At 38.6% G+C, this 22,827-nt stretch overlaps 1 protein-coding gene across 2 annotated transcripts in view; it reads left to right on the forward strand.

Annotated features, from left to right (window-relative positions):
- The first annotated feature begins 1,088 nt into the window (after window positions 1-1,088).
- Window positions 1,089-22,827, forward strand: part of IFT56 (intraflagellar transport 56) — a 46,382-nt gene continuing 24,643 nt past the window's right edge. The window contains exons 1-8 of one of the 2 annotated variants that reach the window (XM_026511864.4): window positions 1,089-1,203; window positions 1,666-1,803; window positions 5,039-5,131; window positions 7,652-7,766; window positions 9,838-9,887; window positions 15,495-15,640; window positions 16,573-16,744; window positions 22,681-22,755. In XM_026511864.4, the coding sequence (XP_026367649.1) occupies window positions 1,201-1,203; window positions 1,666-1,803; window positions 5,039-5,131; window positions 7,652-7,766; window positions 9,838-9,887; window positions 15,495-15,640; window positions 16,573-16,744; window positions 22,681-22,755 (792 nt within the window). In that variant the 5' untranslated portion in view covers window positions 1,089-1,200. Of the gene's footprint in view, window positions 1,204-1,665; window positions 1,804-5,038; window positions 5,132-7,651; window positions 7,767-9,516; window positions 9,678-9,837; window positions 9,888-15,494; window positions 15,641-16,572; window positions 16,745-22,680; window positions 22,756-22,827 lie in introns of those variants that run through there. The other variant, XM_044388629.3, reaches the window with a different exon arrangement.

A 22,827-nucleotide genomic window follows, 5' to 3' on the forward strand; every position in this document is an offset into this window, starting at 1 on the left:
GCCTCAGGAAATAATATAAAATTGCCTCCCAAAAAGTCTGTGGGATGCTGAGATAACAAACATAATGTGCCATGTATGCAAGAAAAAAATAATAATTTGCAGCTTAGCGATAGTTACAGGATGTAGAACTTTGTACTCTAGAGATGACATCACCAAAGCAAACTGCTCAGAATGTTTTGCAGTTCCAAGCCCCTAAAGCAGAACGACCACCTCGCTACAATCACACCGAAACCAGACTGGGAGACGCCAGAGGGGATAAGATGATCAAGAAAAGAAATGTAACTGACCTAATCCGTAATCAATCAGCATGACCCAAGGCCCTGAGACCCTTACCCTGAATTCTCACCCTTTAAAAACTCTGCTTGTAAGGCACTGTGGAGTTTGGGACTTTTGAGCATTAATTCCCTCCTTCTCCTGGGTGGCGACACATCAGTAAATAGCCTTTCTTCCCCGCAAAAGCTCCGTGTCATTTGTTACTGGCGTGCTGTCCATCGGGTGGACGAACTCTCGTTCGGTTCGGTTACAAAGGCTGGACTGCATGTTCTTTAAGATTCCTTCCAGCTCTAACATTCCCCAATGCGGTGATTTCATCCTCCTGCAGCCGTATTAACTCGGTTCAGGAGTAAAGTAGGTAAATTAAGTCGTCCAATCAACATATATGTATTACAGTTCCTTATTATGTTTATCTATGTAGATACGAAATTGTATTTGGGCGAACTCCCACCTATAAACGCCAACTCCTCGGTTCAGCTATTCTTTTTAAGCTTCCCTGAGACCCGACGCCCAAGATCACGTGCCAGTCAGCTCCCTGGGTTGCTATGGAGCCCAATACGGTCCAAATCGGAAGTGGTCCCTCAACATGACTTTCCCAGGAAACTCGTCTTTGAAAAAGAATGTCGTTCGAATTCGGTTTTTTTCCCTAAAGTAAACCCATAAATAGAGATACAAACTTTCGCTCCCAGGACCGAGAACGATGCCTCTCCTCCTAAGAGAAGAACTTCCACTCCTGCCGCGGCGGAAGCGGACGGAACCAAAAAGCCGTGGGCGCGGGTTCTCCTGAGAGCGCTTCTCCGTGACGAACCAGACCCCACCCGCTCAGGGTTGCCGTGGAGACGGAGAGAGACGTGTGGATGCCGAGAGGCGCTGAGGCTGGGCCTTTGCTCTCCGTCCGGGGAAGGGGCTCACCGAACGAACGCCAAGATGGTTAGTGGCTCTGAGCAGTGAGGGAGAACTTTGAGTAGAATTTAGGACTGGAGAAAAGAGGTTCCCAGCACGCTTCGGGGTGAAGTCTAGAAGTGTCGGCGGAGGATGAACTCCCTGCCTACCCCTGTTCTCACGGGAGACAGGGATGCAACCGTAAACACCTCGAAGCTTTCTTCCCGCTGCTTCTCCATTTCCCCGCACCTAAGCTCCGCGTGGGATGGAAAGCAGACCGCGGAAAGGCTGAGATGACAGAAGCTGCGCGAAAGCCTCTCTTAGTCCGCTCGAATGAATTGATGCCATTGGGTTCAGCTCAAGTACAGGGCGATGGCCCTTGTAGTAAAATACGTGTTACCGAGAGTTTGAACCGGTTTGCCTGAGGTTCGTTGGTAAGAATTTGACATGCACATCCTGGAGCTGTTAAAACTGACCATCGGAATGGGGTCTTTGTTGCTTCTTTCACAGATGCTTTCAAGGGCCAAACCTGCTGTAGGCGGGGACCTCCCGCACACTGACAAAAGAAAGAAGAAAGGTAGGAAGATTCCGAAACTAGAGGAGCTACTTTCACAAAGAGATTTTACTGGAGCTATTACCGTGCTGGAGGTAATGTGCAAAGAAGGTTGCTTCTTAGGAGGTGGATACCAGAATATGGATGAATGCTTGGGTGAATGCTGGTTGCTATGCTTTTGGAACAGGCGGGTGCTTTTGGGGGGCCTCCTGTAAAGCTAGTCAGGCACAGATCGCAGATTCCGTGTCAATGATAGACCTGATTAAAGATGAACTAAAAAGATAGACTGACTTCTTGAGGGACGCTTTTAATCATGTCTAGTCCCACTATGGTGAATTCAGCTAAAACTGTGGAGGGACATTTAATGTAGCATCAGTTCACACAGAGTTTATCCCAACCCCTGACCAATTTATGGTTTATTCATATTATATGTTATAAAATTTGGGCCATTTAAATAATAGCACCATGCTTCATGCTTATTATCTAGAATACTGTATCTTCAGAAAATACTTTGAATCTCTATGGCAATAGTTCTCAACTTTTAATATGCATCAGTATTACCTAGGGTACTTATTGAAATGTGTACTCCTGGACTCCTGCCTTAGGGATTCTGATTCTTTCAAAATCAGTCTATGGTGGTGCTCAGGAACCTGCATTTTTGACAAGTGGCCCAAGTGCTTCTGATATAGGTGGTCCAAAGATACTACACTTTGAGAAACTGCCTTGTGGGAATCACACGTTATAGGAGAAGGAAGGGGTGCACCAAAAAATGAAGAGAGGAAGAGTTTTGACAGCACAACCTGGTTCTGTTGTGCCGATCATTTCTCCAAAGCACTACTCCAGCTATATTACTTGTAATCTATCAACCATAATTATTTTAATTAGCTTTATATACTTCTCAGTCTTCCATATATAGTCTTCTGTTTCTCACTAGCTCTGATATCGAGTACCTTGTTTGACTTTTTTGGTGTCAGCTTTCTTATCTTTAAAGTGCGAAAGTTGGCGGTGCCTCTGTGGCTCAGTCGGTTAAGCATCTGCCTTTGAGCTCAGGTCATGATCTCAGGGTCCTGGGATTGAGCCCCACGTCAGACTCCCTGCTCTGCGGGGAATCTTCTTCTCCCTCTCCCTTCTGCCCCCTCTTTGCCCCCCCCCCAACTCATGCTGTCACTCTCTCTCTGTCAAATAAATAGATAAATAGAATCTTTAAAAAAATAAAGTGGGGAAGTTGACTTGGAAAGACCTTCTGACTCTGTAAATCAGTGGATTAAGTGGTAGGTGTATGTCTAATTTTTATCAGTCCCTGTTTCTCTTCTCTTTCTTAAGACAATGACCACATTTTCCTTACTGTGTAATCCCACACTGCTTTTAAGTTGTCAGGGAAGCCCTGTTCTATGCTTATATTCTTAGGGGGCTAGTCAAAGTGCCACGATGTAAGGGAATGGGAACTGCTGTGGTTTTGGAGGAAGGGGGTCTCATGAGCTTTCCTGTGGTGCCAGGCAATTCCTGAAGCAAAATCAGGGAGCTTCAAATAAGAATTTCTTCAGACTTAAGGTACTGTACTCAAATCCACAGCATTTTGTGAAAGGAAGATTCCTAACGTTATGGAGTTAACTATAGGAGTAAGTTCTTACCCTAGACCAGAAAGTATTAATGGATGTCTTCATCTTGTAACAATCAAGGCACCCAGTGTTCTGTAGCAATGATTTATAAATATGTGTTGGCTCCCTATTTAATTGTTTTTGTTTGTTTGTTTGTTTGTTTTTACCAATTTTTTGGTTTATCAGCCTTTATAATGGAAAATTCTTACTGCTCCTTCAAGGCCTCATTTCTTTCCTCCAAAACAGGACTTCTGTTGGCTGGGGAATTCATAAATATTTTTTCACAATGGATATAAATGAGGCCAGTTTTCTGAATATCCTTAATTCTCTTAGGCCCTGGTAAGCCTGTTGAAGAGTAACAAAATAATGTAATGGCTTATTCTCAGTGAAAGGTCATACCTATGAATAAATGTGCATGCTAATGCGACAGGTTTGAAGTGAGTTGGAAGGCAGTAGAGCATGGAGGGTAAGAACACAGGTGATGGAGTCAGTGGGCTGTGGTGGTTCCTGCTACTACCTTCCTTGGCTGTGGTGGCCTTAAATTAATTACTTAATCTCTCTAACCTTCAGACTTCACATAATTCTCATGTTCCTTAATAGCCCCCAGAATTATGGGGATAACTCACTTCTTTTGGTTAAGATTCGTTTATTTTTTATTTTAGAGAGAGAGCATGATTGGGGGGAGGGGCAGAGGGAGAGAGACAGAATCCTGAAGTAGTCTCCCCACTGAGCGTATAGCCAGACGTGGGACTCAATCCCAGGACCCGGAGATCGTGACCTGAGCCGAGATCAAGAGTCGGCCGTTTAACCGACTGAGCCACCCAGGTGCCCGTGTTATGGGTATAACTCTTAAATATTTTCTGGAATAAGGTGTCAGTAAATACAGGAACACAAATGTGAAATATTTGAAAATATATGTTTCTTTCAACCAGAAATAATAAGTGAACCAGAATTTTCATCCAGTGAGTGTCTAAGAAACAGTCTATCTGTGCTATAATTTTCTCAAATAAGGTATATAGCGAACATTGAAATTCTCTTAATTCCTAACATTGAAAGGAATTAAGATCATACAGTTATACACACTGTTTCAACATAGGCTGTTTCAGTTGCTCTGCAGCAGTAATTGTTCCAGCATTTTATGATGCTTCCTCGAGTAAATATAATGTATATTCTGTTAGTTGTTGCAACATCCAAAAAAATATACATTTCTGTGACAATTAGAAGGAAGTTGTGCTGGAGTACTTGGATGGCTAGTTGGTTAAGCATCAGTCTCTTGATCTCAGCCCAGGTCTTGATTGTACGGTCATGAGTTCAAGCCTCATGTTGGGCACAGTGTGGAGTTTACTTTAAAAAAAAAAAAAAGGAAAGTAATTATGCTTAATTAAATAGTTTTGTCTTTCTTCTATTACTTGTGATTTCCTTGCTGATTTGTTTATCAGTAGTTTAACATAGCAGGGTTTTTTTGTTTTTTTGTGGGGTTTTTTTTTGGTTGGTTGGTTTGATCCTAATTTTTTTAAAGATCTTATTTTTAAGTAATCTCTACACCTAGTGTGGGGTGCAAACTCACAACCCCGATATTAAGAGTCACACACTCCACTGACTGAGCCAGCCAGGTGCCACAACATAGCAGTTTTTTAAATAGAGGTTTTATTCAAAGTCTGTCTGTCTTTCTCTCTCCCTCTCTTCCTCTTTCCTTCCTTCTTTTTTTCTTTAATGAAATTTTAACCTGAAGTTCAAACGTCATGTTGGGGAACAAGAAGAGGATACGAATCTGTGGATTGGATACTGTGCTTTTCACCTGGGTGACTACAAGAGAGCTTTGGAGGTTAGTAAAAAAAAATTACAACGCAAGGATTTTGAAAAAGTTGTTAAGCTTTGTATTATAATGATACATGCTCCTGGTAAAATTCAAACAATACAGAAGGGAACAAAGTAAAAAGAAAAAACATCACCTGGTTGCCTTTCCCATTCCTATTTCTTTGTTAACAGAGGCAACCATTGGCTCTTGTTTGATGTATTGCATCAGAAATCTTGTATATAGGGGCGCCTGGGTAGCGCAGTCGTTAAGCGTCTGCCTTTGGCTCAGGGCATGATCCCGCGCCGGGATCGAGTCCCACATCGGGCTCCTCCGCTGGGAGTCTGCTTCTTCCTCTCCCACTCCCCCTGCTTGTGTTCCCTCTCTCTCTGGCTGTCTCTCTGTCACATAAATAAATAAAATCTTTAAAAAAAAAAAAAAGAAAAGAAAGAAATCTTGTATATAAGTTCCAGTATACATATATATGTGTGTGTGTGTGTGTGTGTGTGTGCGTGTGTGTGTGTGTGTGTATATATGTGTGTGTATATATATATATATACTTCAAATGTATACATGTGTGTATATGTATGTCTTGTTTACTCTCTGCTTTTAGATATGTACTAATATATATACTAATGAGTTTGTTCAAAATATTAATATTAGTATTTTTTAAGAGTTTTTTTTTTTTTTTAATTTGAGAGAGAGAGAGTGCACGCACAAACAGGGAGAGGGGCAGAGGGAGAGGGAGAAGCAGACATCCCGCTGAGCAGGGAGCCTGATGCGGGCCGATCCCAGGGCTCGGGGATCATGACCTGAGCCGAAAGCAGACACCGAACCAACAGAGCCACCCAGGCACCCCAATATTAGTGTTTCTTAAGGAAATCTTCAGAAGAAGAAAAATAAACCCTTTTGATAAAATTTCCATGATGCTTTTCTCAAAAGAAGCTCATTTTTATTTTGCTTGATTAATTTTAGACATAGGAAGGATTATATTATCTTTATATTTGTGCAAGTTGAGTTTTGAAAGTTATTTTTCTTGGTCATTGTAAACAGCATAATGAGCAATCTGTAGGAATGTGAATCTAGATAAAATTATAGTTGACTTCTGTCAAGCAGTTTTTAAAGCATAAATGAAATAGTTTAAACATTTCCCACATATTCTTTCCCCCTAAATGTAGTCTCAAGATATTTATAGAACATGCATAACCAAAATGAAAGTGTCCAAGATCAGATAATGAGGAGGTATGACGAAGAACAAAAACAACAAAATCAGTGAGGGCAAAGGGAGGATACAAAAAGGATGGATAGAAGCTTGTAGTGTTTGTGAAAGATGGCGGGGAAAGAAAGTAGCCCAAGTGTATAAGAAAAAGAAACAAAGGCATCTGGTAAAGACTGGTAAATAGTAAGAGTATATTGGAAAATGTAGTTGACAAAGTGAATCTCAGAAAGTGTTCTTGGCAGGAAGAAAATGCCTTTTTAAAATGTTAAGTCAAATAAATGAAGCCAGAAAACAAAATGCACTGATGTTTGTAGTATATGAAGGTTATCAGATTTTAAGTTAACTGAACCTATGCATTTCTTACAAGGTATCTTTTGTTTTCCTTTTTTTTAATTAAAAAAAATTTTTTAAAGATTTTATTTATGGGGGGGCCTCAGTGGCTCAGTCAGTTAAGCATCTGCCTTCAGCTCAGGTCATGGTCCCTGGATCCTGGGATTGACCCCCACATTGGGTTCTCTGCTCTGTGGGGAGCCTGCTTCTCCCTCCCTCCCTGTTAGGCAGACGCCTAACAGACTGAGCCACCCAGACACTCCTCCTTTTTTTTTTTTTTTTTTAAGATTTTGTTTATTTATTTGTAGGGGGAGAGGGAGAGAGAATCCAAAGCAGACTCCACACTGAGCTCAGAGCCAGTAGCAGGGCTCGATCCCATGACCAGGGAGATCATGACCTGAGACAAATCCAAGAGTTGGAGGCTTAACCGACTGAGCCACCCAGGCACCCCTTTTGTTTTGTCTTTTTAAGTTAGCAAAATAAAACATTTTAGTTAGTTTTCATTTCTGCAGTTGGTTAGCCCATATCAATTTTAAAAAGGAAAAAAAAAAAACAAGTTTAACACGTGGGAAAGGTGCCTGAGTGGTGTAGTCAGTTAAGCATTGGACTCTGTTTCAGGTCATGATCTCAGGGTTGTTAGGTGGAGCCCAGCACCCAGCTCTGCACCCAGCTCCGCACTCAGCATGCAGTCTGCTTGATTCTCTTCTCCTTTTGCCCCTCTCCCCTGGGTGTGCATCTCCTCTCTCTCTCTCTCTCTCTCTCTCAAATAAACAAATCTTTAAAAAGAAGACTGTGGACGACAGCTCCCCGGCCCCCCATGGGTAAGTTTGAGCTGTAGCTTCGGTACTTAACCTTTCAGGTACAGAATAGTTGAGGAGCATATAGGATTCCGTAAATGCGAAGTTGCCCAATCTTAGTAAGAGATCCTGTTCCATTATAGAGGAATGGCTCATCAATTGCTTTACTGCCAAAATGAAATCCCTGGTTAATATATATTTCAGGAATATGAAAATGCAACAAAAGATGAAAATTGCAATCCCGAAGTCTGGGTGAACCTAGCCTGTACCTACTTTTTTCTCGGAATGTATAAACAAGCTGAGGCCGCTGGATTTAAAGGTAAAATGGCCCCTTTTAATATCCAGTATTCATTATTAATGGTATGAGTTATTTTGGAGATTTTAAAATGTATTTAATTCTTTTTCTATTGAGGAAAAACCAAGTGCAATTAGAAAACTAAAAAATAGGGGCTCCTGGCTGGCTCATTTGGTAGAGCATGTGACTCTTGATCTTGGGGTTATAAGTTCAAGCCCCATGTTGGGTATAGAGATTATTTAAAAATAAAATGGTTTTTTAAAAAAACGGGGCGCCTGGGTGGCTCCGTTGTTGAGCGTCTGCCTTCAGCTCAGGGTGTGATCCCAGCATTCTGGGATCGAGCCCCGCATCGGGCTCCTCCGCTGGGAGCCTGCTTCTTCCTCTCCCACTCCTCCTGCATGTGTTCCCTCTCTCGTTGGCTGTCTCTCTCTCTCTCTGTCAAATAAATAAATAAAATCTTTAAAAAAAAAAAAAGGAAAGAAAACTAAAAAATAGACTTAATCTTCACAGAACATTTGATCTAAGCAACTTTATGTTTAAAGAGAGAGTTAATCTCTCTGCTGCTTCCTCTCCCCACCCCCACCTTCCACAGAAGCTACAGCAGACAAGCAGTATTAGAGAAGCAAAAGGGAAAGTTATCCTACCTCATGGTAGGATACTCATGTTATTGTAGAAGTTGGAGGTAGCTGTCAAAGCCCTAGCAAGGTGCATTTTATACCTGTCTTCCCTGCTTCTGAGTGAGATGCCAAGTAATTTCTGCTTGAAGAATCCAGACTTGTTTTTGTTTGCTTTACTTGTCCTGACAGCTGTCTAAGAACTGGACATCAACTTGCAAATAAGAATAGGGCAAAGAGAGGGGCGCCTGGGTGGCACAGCGGTTAAGCGTCTGCCTTCGGCTCAGGGCGTGATCCCGGCGTTCTGGGATCGAGTCCCACATCAGGCTCCTCCACTATGAGCCTGCTTCTTCCTCTCCCACTCCCCCTGCTTGTGTTCCCTCTCTCACTGGCTGTCTCTCTGTCAAATAAATAAATAAAATCTCTAAAAAAAAAAAAAAAAAAAAAAGAATAGGGCAAAGAGAAACAGGGGAGGAAAGATTAAGAATAATGAGAGTATGAATCAAATTAAATTCAAAGAAATGTAGAGAAACTGGGCAAGGGAATGTTTGTTAGGAAATTCGTTAGGGAAGAATATATTCCAGGATAAGAATTCTTAGAGAATTAACTGATATATACATATATGGGAACTAGTCCAGCTCAAATTCATGGATCATGAGGAACTTGAAGCCTTTCTTGATTTGTACCCAAATTGTTTCCTGTGTACTAATATAGTTTTTCTTAATCTAGTTATACCTTTAAGTTACTTATTTATCTCATGTTTCCAGACTTTGTGCCTAAAATAGTGTTAGACACATTGAAAGTGATCAAGGTAGCTATCTATCTTTCCATATAATTTTTTTCTTTTTTATGCTTTGAAGTATGTGTTTTTTCTGTAAAAGGTATAGGGTTAGGTATCTAGAATTAGGAAAATTCTTCAACAGTGCAAAGGGGATTTGGAGCTTGAAAGGTATTAACCTTTTCGCTTGGTTGACTTTCAGTGTGGCAGATTATCATGCTAGAAGATCTGTGGAGTAGAGATTGGGCTAGTATTTAAGAAAATATGGCCGTATAATTGTAGAAAAGTAGATTTCAGAAGGAATTGACAAAGAATACTTGGAAGAACAGCTGAGTGACATGGATTTCTACATGAGTTGAGATAAACATAACTTTATTTCCAGTGTTTGGTGAGTGTGTGAACAGCACAGCAGTGGGCTGCTACTGGAACTGTGTGTGTGGCGTCCTGTGCTGTGGGTCACCATGATAGAAGCAAGTAGAACAAGTGCTGGAAAAGAAGAGAACATTTTTTTTCTGGTTCCTGATGCTGTTGCTGCTACTGCAGGTAGAGACCAGACTAAAATAATATATATCATAGTAGAGACATATCAGGGTCACGCAGAATAAGGATTTGGAAAGATTATCCGAGTTCCATGTCTATTCTTGCAAGGGACTAAGTGCCAGTGACAATTAATAAGCAGCTTGAATGTGTTTTTTTTTTCCAGCTCCAAAAAGCCGACTTCAAAACCGCCTCCTCTTCCACTTGGCTCATAAGGTATTTATGTTCTCATTTCACATTTTTTGTTTTTAAAATATTTTTTCTTCCTTCTTATTAAAAACAATAGTGAAAGATGATGAGCTAGAAATGCTTGTTAACGATATTTCCAGAACAAGTAGAATATGGGTATTAATTTTATAGGATTTTCTTCCCTTTAGTGTTCTTCATACTACTAATTAAGAGATGTTAGATTTTACTTCTTCTGAAGTAGTAGTCATTTAAGATTAGTTTGTTTCAACTATCGTATTGTGTCTTGGAAGCAGACTCTAAGACACCTTAACTCCTAGAAATACACACTTTTCAGAATTGCCTTATAGCAATAAGTTTGTTTTTTTTTTTTAAGAAAGAGAGCACACAAGAGCAGGGGGTGGGGGTCGTTGGGCAGATGGAGAGGAAGAGAGGGACTCTCAAGCAGGCTCCATACCTGGGGTGGAGCCTGATGCGGGGCTCGATCTCAAGACCCTGAAATCATGACTTGAGTTGAAATCAAGAGTTGGATGCTTAACTGACTGAGCCACCCAGGTGCCCCCCTTTTTAAAGTTTTTGTTTATTCATTTAAGTAATCTCTATATTTAAGTATATAATTATCTATCTAGTTATATAGATAATTATATAGATATCTATGTCTATAAAATTAATCTATATAATTTAAGTAATCTCTATACCCAACATCTTGGGTATAGACTCGAACTCACAACCCTGAGATCAAGAGTCACAGGCTTTTCTGACTGAGCCAGCCAAGCACCCCAAATTTTCTTTTCTTTCATTTTTTTTAAGTAAGCTTACATCCAAAGTGGGGCTTGAACACACAACCCCAAGATCAAGAGTTACATTCTCTACCTACTGAACCAGCCAAGCACCCCTGGCTTATAGTGGTAATTTTGATCATCATCATAAAATGGTTTTTTAAAAATAATTTTCCATATTATTGAAGTTACACATTAATTCTATTAAACAAAATATAAGTAAGCAAAAATTGAAAGAGGGAATAGTATCTACACCCACTAAAAAGGAGAGTTACAGGCCAATATCCCTGATGAACATGGATGCAAAAATTCTCAATAAAATACTAGCAAATCGAATTCAACAGTACATTAAAAGAATTATTCACCACAATCAAGTGGGATTTATTCCTGGGCTGCAGAGGTGGTTCAAGATTCCCAAATCAATCAATGTGATACACCACATTAATAAAAGAACGGATAAGAACCATATGATCCTGTCAATAGATGCAGAAAAAGCATCTGACAAAATACAGCATACTTTCTGATAAAAAACCCTCAACAAAGTAGGGATAGAGAGAACATACCTCAACATCATAAAGGCCATATATAAAAGACCCACAGCTAATACTATCCTTAGTGGGGAAGAACTGAGAGCCTTTCCCCTATGGTCAGGAATACGACAGGGATGTCCACTTTTACCATTATTAATTAACATGGTACTGGAAGTCTTAGCCTCAGCAATCAGACAACAAAAAGAAATAAAAGGCATCCAAATTGGCAAGGAAGAAGTCAAACTTTCACTATTTGCAGATGACACGGTACTCTATGTAAAAAACCTGGAAGACTCCACCAAACAATTGCTAGAACTGATACATGAGTTCAGCAAAGTTGTAGGATATAAAACCAATGTGCAGAAATCTGTTGCGTTTCTATACACCAATAACAAAGCAGCAGAAAAAGAAATCAAGGAATCAATCCCATTTGCAATTGTCACCAAAACAATAAGATACCTAGGAATAAATCTAACTAAAGAAATAAAAGATCTATACTCTGAAAACTATAGAATACTTGTGAAAGAAATTGAAGAGGACACAAAGACATGGAAAAGCATTCCATGTTCCTGGATTAGAAGAACAAACATTGTTAAAATGTCTATACTACCCAAAGCAATCTACACATTTGATGCAATCCCCATCAAAATACCACCAGCATTTTTCACAGAGCTAGAACAATCTAAAATTTGTATGGAACCACAGAAGACCCTGAATAGCCAAAGCAATTCTGAAAAATAAAAACAAAACTGAAGGCATCATGATTCCAGATTTTAAGCTTTATTACAAAGCTGTAGTGATCAAGACAGTATGGTACTGGCACAGAAACGACACATAGATCAATGGAACGGAATAGAGAACCCAGAAATGGAACCACAAATATATGGTCAACTAATCTTCGACAAAGCAGGAAAGAATATCCTATGGAAAAAGTCATTCTCTTCAAATGGTGTTGGGAAAACTGGACAGCAACATGCAGAAGAATGAAATTGGACCACTTTCTTACACCATACACAAAAATAAATTCAAAATGGATGAAAGACCTTAATGTGAGGCAGGAAACCATCAAGATCCTAAAGGAGAACATAGGCAGCAACCTTTTTTACCTCAGCCGTAGCAACTTCTTACTAGACTCCTTTCCTGAGGCAAGGAAAACAAAAGCCAAAATGAAGTATTGGAACTTCATCAAGATTAAAAAAACTTCTGCCCAGCAAAAGAAACAATCAACAAAACTAAAAGGCAGCCTACAGAATGGGAGAAAATATTTGCAAATGATGTTTCTGATCATTGTAGATCCAAAATCTAAAAAGAACTATCAAACTCCACACCCAAAAAACAAATAACCCAATTAAGAAATGGGCAGAAGACATGAGGAGACACTTTTCCAAAAAAGATAACCAAATGGCTAACAGACACACGAAAAGATGCTCAACATCACTCATCATCAGGGAAATGCAAATCAAAACCATGATGAGATACCACCTCACACCAGTCAGGATGGCTAATATTAACAACACAAGAAACAACAAGTGTTGGTGAGGATGCAGAGAAAGGGGAACCCTCTTTGCATTGTTGGTGGAAATGCAAACTGGTGCAGCCACTCTGGAGAATGGTATGCAGGTTCCTCGAAATGTTACAAATAGAACTGCCGTGGGGTGCCTGAGTGGCTCAGTCAGTTAGGCGTCTGACTTTGGCTCATGATCTCAGGGTCCTGGGATAGAGCCCTGAGTCAGGCTCCTCGCTCAGCAGGGAGTCTGCTTCTCCCCCTCTCACTGCCCCTCCCCCCACTCATGCTCATGCGCGCGCTCTCTCTCTCTCTCTCAAATATATAAATAAAATCTTTAAAAGAATAAAAATAGAACTACCCTATGATCCAGCATTTGCACTACTAGGTATTTACCCAAAGGATACAAAAATACAGATTCAAAGAGATACATGCACCCCAATGTTTATAGCAGCATTATCAAGAATAGCCAAACTATGGAGAGACCCCAAGTGTCCATCGACTGACTGATGAATGGATAAAGAAGATGTGGTATATATATACAATGGGCTATAACTCAGCCATAAAAAAGATTGAAATCTTGCCATTTGCAACGACATGGATGGAGCTAGAGTGTATTATGCTAAGTGAAGTAAGTCAGAGAAAGGTAAATACCATATGATCTCACTCATGTGGAATTTAAGAAAGAAAACAGATGAACATATGGGAAGAGGGGGGTAGATTAAAAAAAAGAAGAGAGGGAAATAAGCCATAAGAAACTCTTAATGATAGTGAACAAACTGAGGGTTGATGGAGGTGGGTGGGGGGTGGGCTAGATGGGTAATGGGCATTAAAGGGGGCACCTTTTATGATGAGCCCTGGGTATTGTATGTAAGTGATGAATCATTGAATTCTACTTCAGAAACCAATATTGCACTGTATGTTAACTATCTAAAATTTAAATTTAAAAAAAATAATAAAATAAATAATAAAGGTAACTGCATTTCAACCTTTTGGTATCCTATGTCTTCTTTTAAGATAATTATTTTTAAGGGGTGCCTGGGTAGCTCCATTGGTTAAGCATCAGCCTTCACCTCAGGTCGTGATCCTGGGGTCCTGGGATTGAGCCCCATATTGGGCTCCCTGTTCAGTAGGGAGTCTTCTTCTCCCTCTGTCCCTCCCCCTGCCCATGCTTTCTCTCTCTCAAATAAATAAAGATAATTATTTTATATGCATATTTATATTTTGTTCATTTTTTGTTTTGCAGAATGAGACTCATGCTGAATATATATTTTTTGTATTCTGCTTTTTAAAAAATTTATCTTTATACAATGAGCATATCCCTGAGTCACTAAATAGTCTTCAATACTGGGACTTTTTAAAATGGTTTTTATAACATTTTATTGTATGCATGTATCATAATTTATTTAATGTTTCCTAGTTTTTAACTTTTAGATTGTATGTGTGTATGTATATATGTCTTTATTTATTTTTAATTTTTTCATACTTACATACAGCACCCAGTGATCATCACAAATGCATTCCTAATCCCCATCACCTATTTAATCCATCTCCCCACCCACCTCCCCTCTGGTACCATCATTAAGCGTCTGTTTCTTGGTTTGTCTGTCTCTCTCTTCTTTTTCCTATGCCCATTTGTTTTGTTTCTTAAATTCCACATGAGTGAAATCATATGGTATTTGTCTTTCTCTAACTAATTTATTTCACTTGGCATTATACTCTCTAGATCCATCCATGTTGTCCCAAATGGCAAAATTTCATTCTTTTTTATGGCTGAGTTATATTCCGTTGTGTACACACACACACACACACACACACACGGATTCCTTTTCTCTCTAAAATAAATAAATAAATCTTTAAAAAAAATAAACCTTTTAATTGATATTGCTAAATTATTTTACAGAAAGTTTATCAAATCATCCATAGGCAGTATATGAAAATAATTATTCTTAGTGCATTTAAAAATTTCATGGTGTAATTGTCCATCTTTGTTTAGTTCTTTTGGGTTTTGCATTACATGTTTTTCAGACTCTATCATTAAGTACATACAAATTTAGAATTGTTCTGTCCATCTAGTGGATTGAAACATCATTGTGAAATGTCTCTCTTTATCTCTAAAAATTTCTCTTCACATAAACTCTACTTTGTCATATTTGTATAGCTACACCTCTCTCTTTTGTTTAGTTTTTGTCTATTATATTTCTTTATATGCTTTTTTTGTTTTAAAGATTATATTTATTTATTCGACAGAGATAGAGACAGCCAGCGAGAGAGGGAACACAAGCAGGGGGAGTGGGAGAGGAAGAAGCAGGCTCATAGCGGAAGAGCCTGATGTGGGACTCGATCCTGTAACGCTGGGATCACGCCCTGAGCCGAAGGCAGACGATTAACCGCTGTGCCACCCAGGCGCCCCTCTTTATATGCTTTTTTAAAATATTTTTTAAGATGAGCCACCCAGGTGTCCCTCTCTTTACATACTTATAAACTTTCTACCTTATTGTGTCTTTATATTTCAAAATGTCTCTCTTATAAACAGCAAAGAAGAATGATAAAAAGACACAGGAAAAAAATAGAAAGGAAGAAGAAGGGGGAGGAGTAAAGTAATTGGTATTAGCTGTGATTGAAAGGCTTTCCATCGTCAAGGCTATGCCTCTAGAGGCTGTTTTCATTCTTTCTCTGAAGGACAGACAGGGGAGAAGACGACAAGGGACTGAAGGGAAATAAAATGGCTGAAGGAGAAGGAGTTAAAATCTGTACCATAGGAGTTGATTAACTGTACTCTAACATGAATCTTTACGTGTCTTTTTCCCTCGGACAATTTTAGTTTAATGATGAGAAGAAGTTAATGAACTTTCATCAGAATCTTCAGGATATCACAGAAGATCAACTCAGTTTGGCCTCAATCCACTATATGCGATCTCACTACCAAGAAGCTATTGATATTTATAAGCGAATACTGCTAGATAACAGGTCTGTGTCCTTTCATGTCCACTCCAAATCTCATTTTGTTAACTTTTTCTGTAACTAGTTTGGCTGAGGACCTAGTGTCCTTTCGATCTATTATCACCATGTGTTCAAATATGTCTAGCTAATAATGTGGTCCGGTTAAGAACTCCTTATTCTCCAGATCAGGATTTCTCCACTTTTATTTCACAATCACCCTTCCGAGGAGCCTTTTTGGTCTTCCCTCCCACCCCCCACCAGTCCCTTCTCGTGAAATTTTAAAACCACAGATATACTGTATGTCAATTTATGTACTGAACATATATCTATTCTTTATACTTAAAATTAGTATGATTTTCCACTTCTTCATAAGGATGTTTACCCCTTTGGGGATGATATGGCCCCTGTTGAAAATGCATGGTCTAAATATATTGTATTAGGTTGTAGGGAACTTGCTGACAAAATTAGAAATAAACCATTCAGAAGAATTAACACTCCAACTTTACCACTGACCACTGGGTATCTCTCCCACTTCCCAAAAATATCTCATCCACCTGCCTTCTCCCCTTTTGTTTGCCTGCACCCTACCCATTCCCCTTCTCAGTCATCGAGTGCTTGCTTTGTGTGTCCGGCCTTTGTCCGGTGTATGCTTATTTACAGTTTTGCCCAGTTACAGCATACGTTAGTTTAGTCTTTTTAACATGAACCAGTAGGAGTTGGATGCTTTCCTCTCTCCTTCAGTTGTCATCTCTCATTCTACTTAACTCAAAACATCCATATATTATAATACAAAAGAAAAATATTGCACTGATGATATCTTGCCTTCTTTCTTCAAAGGGCAAATTCATGTCGTCCTCGCCTGGCTATCCATTTGAGCCATTATAAAAAGTCTTTGTAGTTTGACAACCTTACTATGAAGTAGACTTAAACTGTTAACCCTTAATTCTTTCATCTAATAGGGAGTACCTTGCCCTCAATGTATATGTGGCCCTATGTTACTACAAGTTGGATTACTATGATGTGTCTCAAGAAGTTCTGGCAGTTTACCTTCAGCAAATTCCTGATAGCACCATCGCACTCAATCTTAAGGCCTGTAATCATTTTCGCCTTTACAACGGCAAAGCAGCTGAGGTAGTGATGGAAATGTGTTTTTTAATTTACTTAATTCCAGTTTGAATAACCCTATACTTTTTGGGTTATTCATTAGACTCTATTATCTGTAACTCCTGATTGACATAATATCCCTTTGTTATTGGCAGGGTGATTCCAGGAGAATCAACTATATATAAATATTTATATTGATTAGATATTCTAAAAAAATGTTGATTTCTGAATTCTGTGTGTCTGATGTATTGTAGATGATCTTTACGTAGGTGTTCTACTTTACCTTAAATACTGTCAAAACCAAACACTTCTGCTTCTTCCTCTAAAAGGTTTGTGGCTCTGTGGTTCATTGTCACCAGCATGTAAATCACATCACAAACCTAGGATTTCCATCAGTCTTTTTCTTCACTGCCCTATCTAATCATCTACCAGTTCCTATCAGTTCTGCATCCTAGATATCTCTTTGATCTAGCCTTTCTTCTCCTCTACCACTGCTCTAGTCTGGGCACTCCTCATCTCTTATTTTCGTTCTTTAAATAATTTCCGTGCCTCTAGCCTTGTCCTCTCCAGTCTAGCCACTGACGTTGTTCCACACACCATGCTCTCCTACTGTCGTAGCTTTGCACATTGCATTCACATTTCCTGGAATGCCTTATTCTGGTTGGCACAATTCAGCATCTCTTTCAGGGTTTCCCAAGAGGCAATAGTGGTAAACATTTTATAAATCCTTAGGAATTAGCTAACTTCTAGGCACTATGCAAAAGGCTTTGTATCTATCATTTAGTTTCCTTGACAATCCTGTGGATAAATTCTGCTATAGCTCTATTTATATAGGAAACCGAGAGTGCATAGTAGGCCATACATGGGACCTCCTATTATTTAACACTATGCACACACACATACACACACATATACAGAGAGAGAGAAAAAAAGAGGGCATGTTTTATACTATATCTGTTTACAGATATTTATTTGTTTATGTAATAAACAGGTGATTTTTTTTTTAAGATTTTATTTTTTTAAGTAATCTCTACACCCAACATGGACCTCGGTCTTACAACCCCAAGATCAAGAGTCACGCACTCCACCAACTGAGCCAACCAGGCGCCCCTATGCAGGTTATTTTTAGATTAACTGAGTGGGGGGCCATGGAAATTACTTCCTCAACCACTATTTTAGTTGATGTCAGAAACCATCAAAATTCAATGTAAAATTTGTGCACGTGTCAGAATTTTAAAATCCCACCCTTGCGCAAAAAACAGTTCCAGCTGGCATCATGCCATTGGGGGAGGAGGGATAGGAACTGAAACCAGCAAACTAACTATCAAAGCAAACTTCACTGTGTAAATGTAATAGCAATGGACATTATTACCATGCTTTAGCTGACAGCAGACTCAGCTCCTGAGTGAAACAGTGTTTAGTAATTGTGCGAGAGGGGTGGAGTGGAAATCATGTGTCCTTAGCATAGGCCCAGATTCACTTTTTGTGGCTTATGTCGATGAAAGTGGTCTGTTATGGCAATACAAATGCCCACCACTTCAGTCGCTTAGTATGCAACTGAGCTGTCCATTTATATGTTATGTACAATACGTTCTTGGGTGTACTCACTTCAACTAAAGAGTCCCCGGAGTCTGCCTAATTGGCTGGTTTCCAGTGTCAGCAGTTTAATACTAAGCCGGTTCACAATTTGATCTCTTTAGAGTTTATGGCCTTTGGTAGGAGTGAATAAAAGAAGTATATTCTTGCCTTTCTACCTTGAGTTAATCTTGGGGGATTTGCCAAATTTTTTCCAGTCTATTAAATGTTTATGTTTTGTCTGCATGTGTTCTTTCCATAGTCTGGTATGGGTAGCATGGTTAGCCAATATTCTGTAGGTCTAGCATAATGCAAGTCAGGGCACCAAACTATATTTCCTATCCCCCAAAAGACATGCTTTTTCATTTGAAATTATGTCTGTGCAGTTTACATATTAATTTTATAATGTATTCCAGCAGTAGATGTACTATGTGCTATGTCAGATGTACCCTGACAAGCTTCTGGGGGGAGACGTGTTAGCAGTAGAATATAGTTTGTGTTTGCTGATAATTCTATTAAACTGCTTAAAAATCAGGCATTCCTGTAGTAATTTGTGTAATATGTTCAATATTCTATCGTTCATTCTCTCCACAAACACCAATAGCATTCTGCCCTTCTGTAGTAAGCATGACTTAATCTATAAAGACTCACTTAATTCTTGAGGTACTTTAAATAACTTGCCCAAAGTTTTACAACTAACAAGTGACAAATTCAGGTCTCAAACCCTTGTCTATCTGACTCTAAAGCCTTACTGACTTAACTGCAAATTTAGGGGTACTTTCTTCTTTTCACTTATATGTGATTATATATAGAGATAGATAGATATAGATAGATATAAGTATGTATGTAGATATATATATATAAAATATCATGTGTGCTATTTGATGGTTTCCTAGTTATCTTTCATCTAGGCAAGCTTATTGAGGATTGAAACTGTGTCTTTTGACATGTGTGTCCTGGTATCTGGCACAGTGCACACACAAAGTTGGTGTCAACTAAGTATTGGTTGAATGAGAATACTAAGACTTCACATTTAATATGACTAAGAAATTAAGAGAGACTTGTGTTTAAAGAAGAAGGTTCAAAAGAGGTCAGTAAAAACAAAGATTGAAAAAAAGCCATTGGGTTTCATAGTTAGGATTTCCTACAATTTCCTACTGTAATTAGGATATCATTATTATTGGAGTTTGAAACTGGATGACAAAGAGATAAGGAGCGGGTGAGTAATTGCTTGGATTGGGATTTGTCATAAAGGCTATGGCAGAGGGATGACAAGTAGATCATGGAGCAGTAGAAGCAGGGATGCTGTAAGATGCTGGTGAAAGGAAAGAGAATGCTAGTTTCAGAGGATAATGAGTTAAAAGAACTTTTCCCCCCAAACTGGGAAGGCCTCCAGGGCAATGATTAAGAGCAGGAGCTTTGAAATCAGATAGACCCCAAATTCCATTTCTGGGTGATAGGTGTGTGGCTTTGGTGAGCTACTTAACCTCTTTAAGCATCACCTGCAAAATAAGGAAAGTAATAGACTGACTTATTATAGATTGCTATAAAGATTAATGATACGACATACATGAAGTCCCTAACTTGATATATATGGTAAACTCTCAGTAAATATTAACAATTATCACAGATTTTGTAGACAGAAAGATTGTCAAAGTTATCTACCTTTTCCTTTGATGCTTTCTGTATCTTGTTTAAGATGATTTCCTGGCTAAGATCATATTCTGTGGTATTATTTTCCTTTTTTTTTTAATTTATTTTTTAAAAATATGTAATGTCTGCCCCCAGTGTGGGGCTCCAACTTATGATCAAGAGTCACATGCTCTTCTGACTGAGCCAGCCAGGCTCCCCGGTATTATCTTCTAAAAGCCTTCTTGTTTTGCCTTTTTCAAATCCGAATTATCTATAATTATACTATCTTATATTTAATTATTTGTTAAGATTTTATTTTTTTTTAAAGTAATCTCTACACCCAGCGTGGGGCTCAAACTCACAACCCCAAGACCAAGAATTGCGTGCTCCATTGATTGAGCCAGCCGGGCACCCCTATAAGTATATTATATCTAAAAAGTTTAATTTCTCAATTAAAAGACAAAGATTGGCAAATTAGATTGAAAAGACAAAACCCTAAAATATGTTTTAAATATAAGGACAGAAAATTTGAATATAAAAGGATATGTTTCATGCAGAATATTTCTTACATGGTTTCTATCATTAGTGTCATGCTTTTAGAAAGGTCATTTTCACCTTAACATGGATAAGATGATCCATATCTTCCATTTATAGTTTTATTGTTTAACATCTTCATTGAGATATAACTCACAGACCCTGTAATTCACCCTTTTAAAGTGTACGATTCGTTGGTTTTTATTATATTCACAGATATGTGCAATCACCATCACAATTTTAGAGCATTTGCATTACCTCAGAAAGAAACCCCATGCCCCTCAGAAACTCCATCAATCACTGGCTCCCCATTACCCCAGCCCAAGCAATTGCAAATCTGCTTTCTGACTCTAGATTTGCCAATTCTAGATATTTCATATAAAAGTAATACATAATATGTGAATTTTTATGACTATCTTCTTTTACTTAGCATGTTTATAAATTTCATCATGTTGTAGCCTGTATTGTACTTCATTCGTTTTAATGACCAAATAATATTCTATTTTATGGATAGACTACATTTTATTTTTCCATTGGTTAGCTGATGGACATTTGGGTCATTTCCACTTTTGACCTATTATGAACAAGACTGTTACAAGCATTTGTATACATGTTTTTGGACATGTGTTGGATGTGTTTCCATTTCTCTTGGGTCTATGCCTAGGAGTGGAATTGCTGGGCTATATGGAGCTCTATATTTAATTGAGGAACTGCTAGACTGATTTACAAAGTAGCTACACTAGTTTACATTCCCACCAGCAGTGTATAGGAGTTTCAATTTCTCTACATCCTTGCCAGCAGTTATTATCTGACTTTTTTATTGTAGCCATCCCATTGGATGTGCAGTAGAATCTCACTGTGGTTTTGATTTGCATTCCTCTGATGACTAATGATGTTGAACATCTTTTCATGTGCAGTGAGTTCTGCTTTAAATTTTGTGCCCTAGGCATCCCACTTGGCCCAGCCCTAGTTCTGGCTGGCCCTGCCTGAAATCAGAACTGTCCTCACGATACTAAAAGATTTTGTCTTTTCACTTTCTTTTGCTCAAGTGTGCAGTGAAGCTTTCCAGAAACAGCATAATTTCAAAATAGATCAAATGCAGATACAGACATGCCAACCTAGCTGTCCTCTTTTAAGCTAGGCGTTAAAGAGATTTGCAAAAATACAAAACAGTACTACACTTCGCACTAAGTTTTTGTTTTGTAAATGCACTTTTCTTAAATGAAAAATACTTATGTTAATGTGTAGTGGGCTTATTATTTTTTTTGATTAATTGAATACTTTAAAATTTCTGTTTGAATTTCTAATACAATCTAGATTGTACTATGGGCTATTTATGTGGGCTATAACCCACATCAACAAAAGCTCTTTGGGATCCTTAATAATTTTTAAGATTATAAAAGAGATCCTGAGATCAAAAAGCTTGAAAACTGCTGATCTAGCCTAATATTACCGAACACTTTGGAATTGCTGCTGTGGACAAGAGAAGGGATTAATAAAAAGTTGCCGAGGCAAGTGTGCAATCCCATATGAGATCAAATAGAACAAGTTTGTAGTGGCTAGTGAGAACAATCAAGAATCTAATCATTTTATTCTGAGAAGCTTAGCTACCTAACTGATGAAAGTAGGAAAAGGAGGAGAGGAAGATTACTCAAAATTATAGATTGGCAAGGTAGGAATAACAAAGTTGAGGAAGAAAATGAATCTAGGGTGTTAGTGAAGATGCTGGAAATGGCTGACCATTTGTTCTACAGGGAGTTAAGAGGGTAAGAGAATACAGAAGAGATCTATAGGTCTAATAAATAATAGGAGAAGGTATTTTAATTGTGCTCTGTAAATAAAGGCCAATGCAGCAGAAAGGAGCGACTTTGAGAGTTTGGGATATAGGTGGAATGGTCAGATTGAAGAATCAACCCCAGTTTTCAAAAGTTTAGCTCGTTTATCACTTTTGACTCTGCAAGAAAAGAGTAAGTAGGAGTCTTCAGACGTGGGCTCCCCAGTTTCAGACTTGCTGCTTAGTGTAAGGTTCAAGTCATTTATCGTTTATAAGCCTCAATGTTCTCATCTGTAAAATGAGGTTAACAATCACACTGACTCTTAATCCTGAGGAATGAATGAAATGGCATGTTAAATTCTTTGTAAACTATAAAACATTGTGCAAATATGTGGTATAAGAACTATACACTTGCCCTTTTTCTAAGTCTTTCCTTTTTCAATTTCAGGCAGAACTCAAAAGCTTGATGGACAACGCTTCTTCTTCCTTTGAATTTGCTAAAGAACTCATCAGGCACAATCTGGTGAATAGCAATTTCCTGTCTTGACTGAATTAAGTCTTAGCCTACTTTGTCATATCACAGCAGTTAGAAGGA

The sequence above is a fragment of the Ursus arctos genome, unplaced genomic scaffold, assembly GCF_023065955.2.
Source record: "Ursus arctos isolate Adak ecotype North America unplaced genomic scaffold, UrsArc2.0 scaffold_3, whole genome shotgun sequence".
Taxonomy (NCBI): Eukaryota; Metazoa; Chordata; class Mammalia; order Carnivora; family Ursidae; genus Ursus; species Ursus arctos.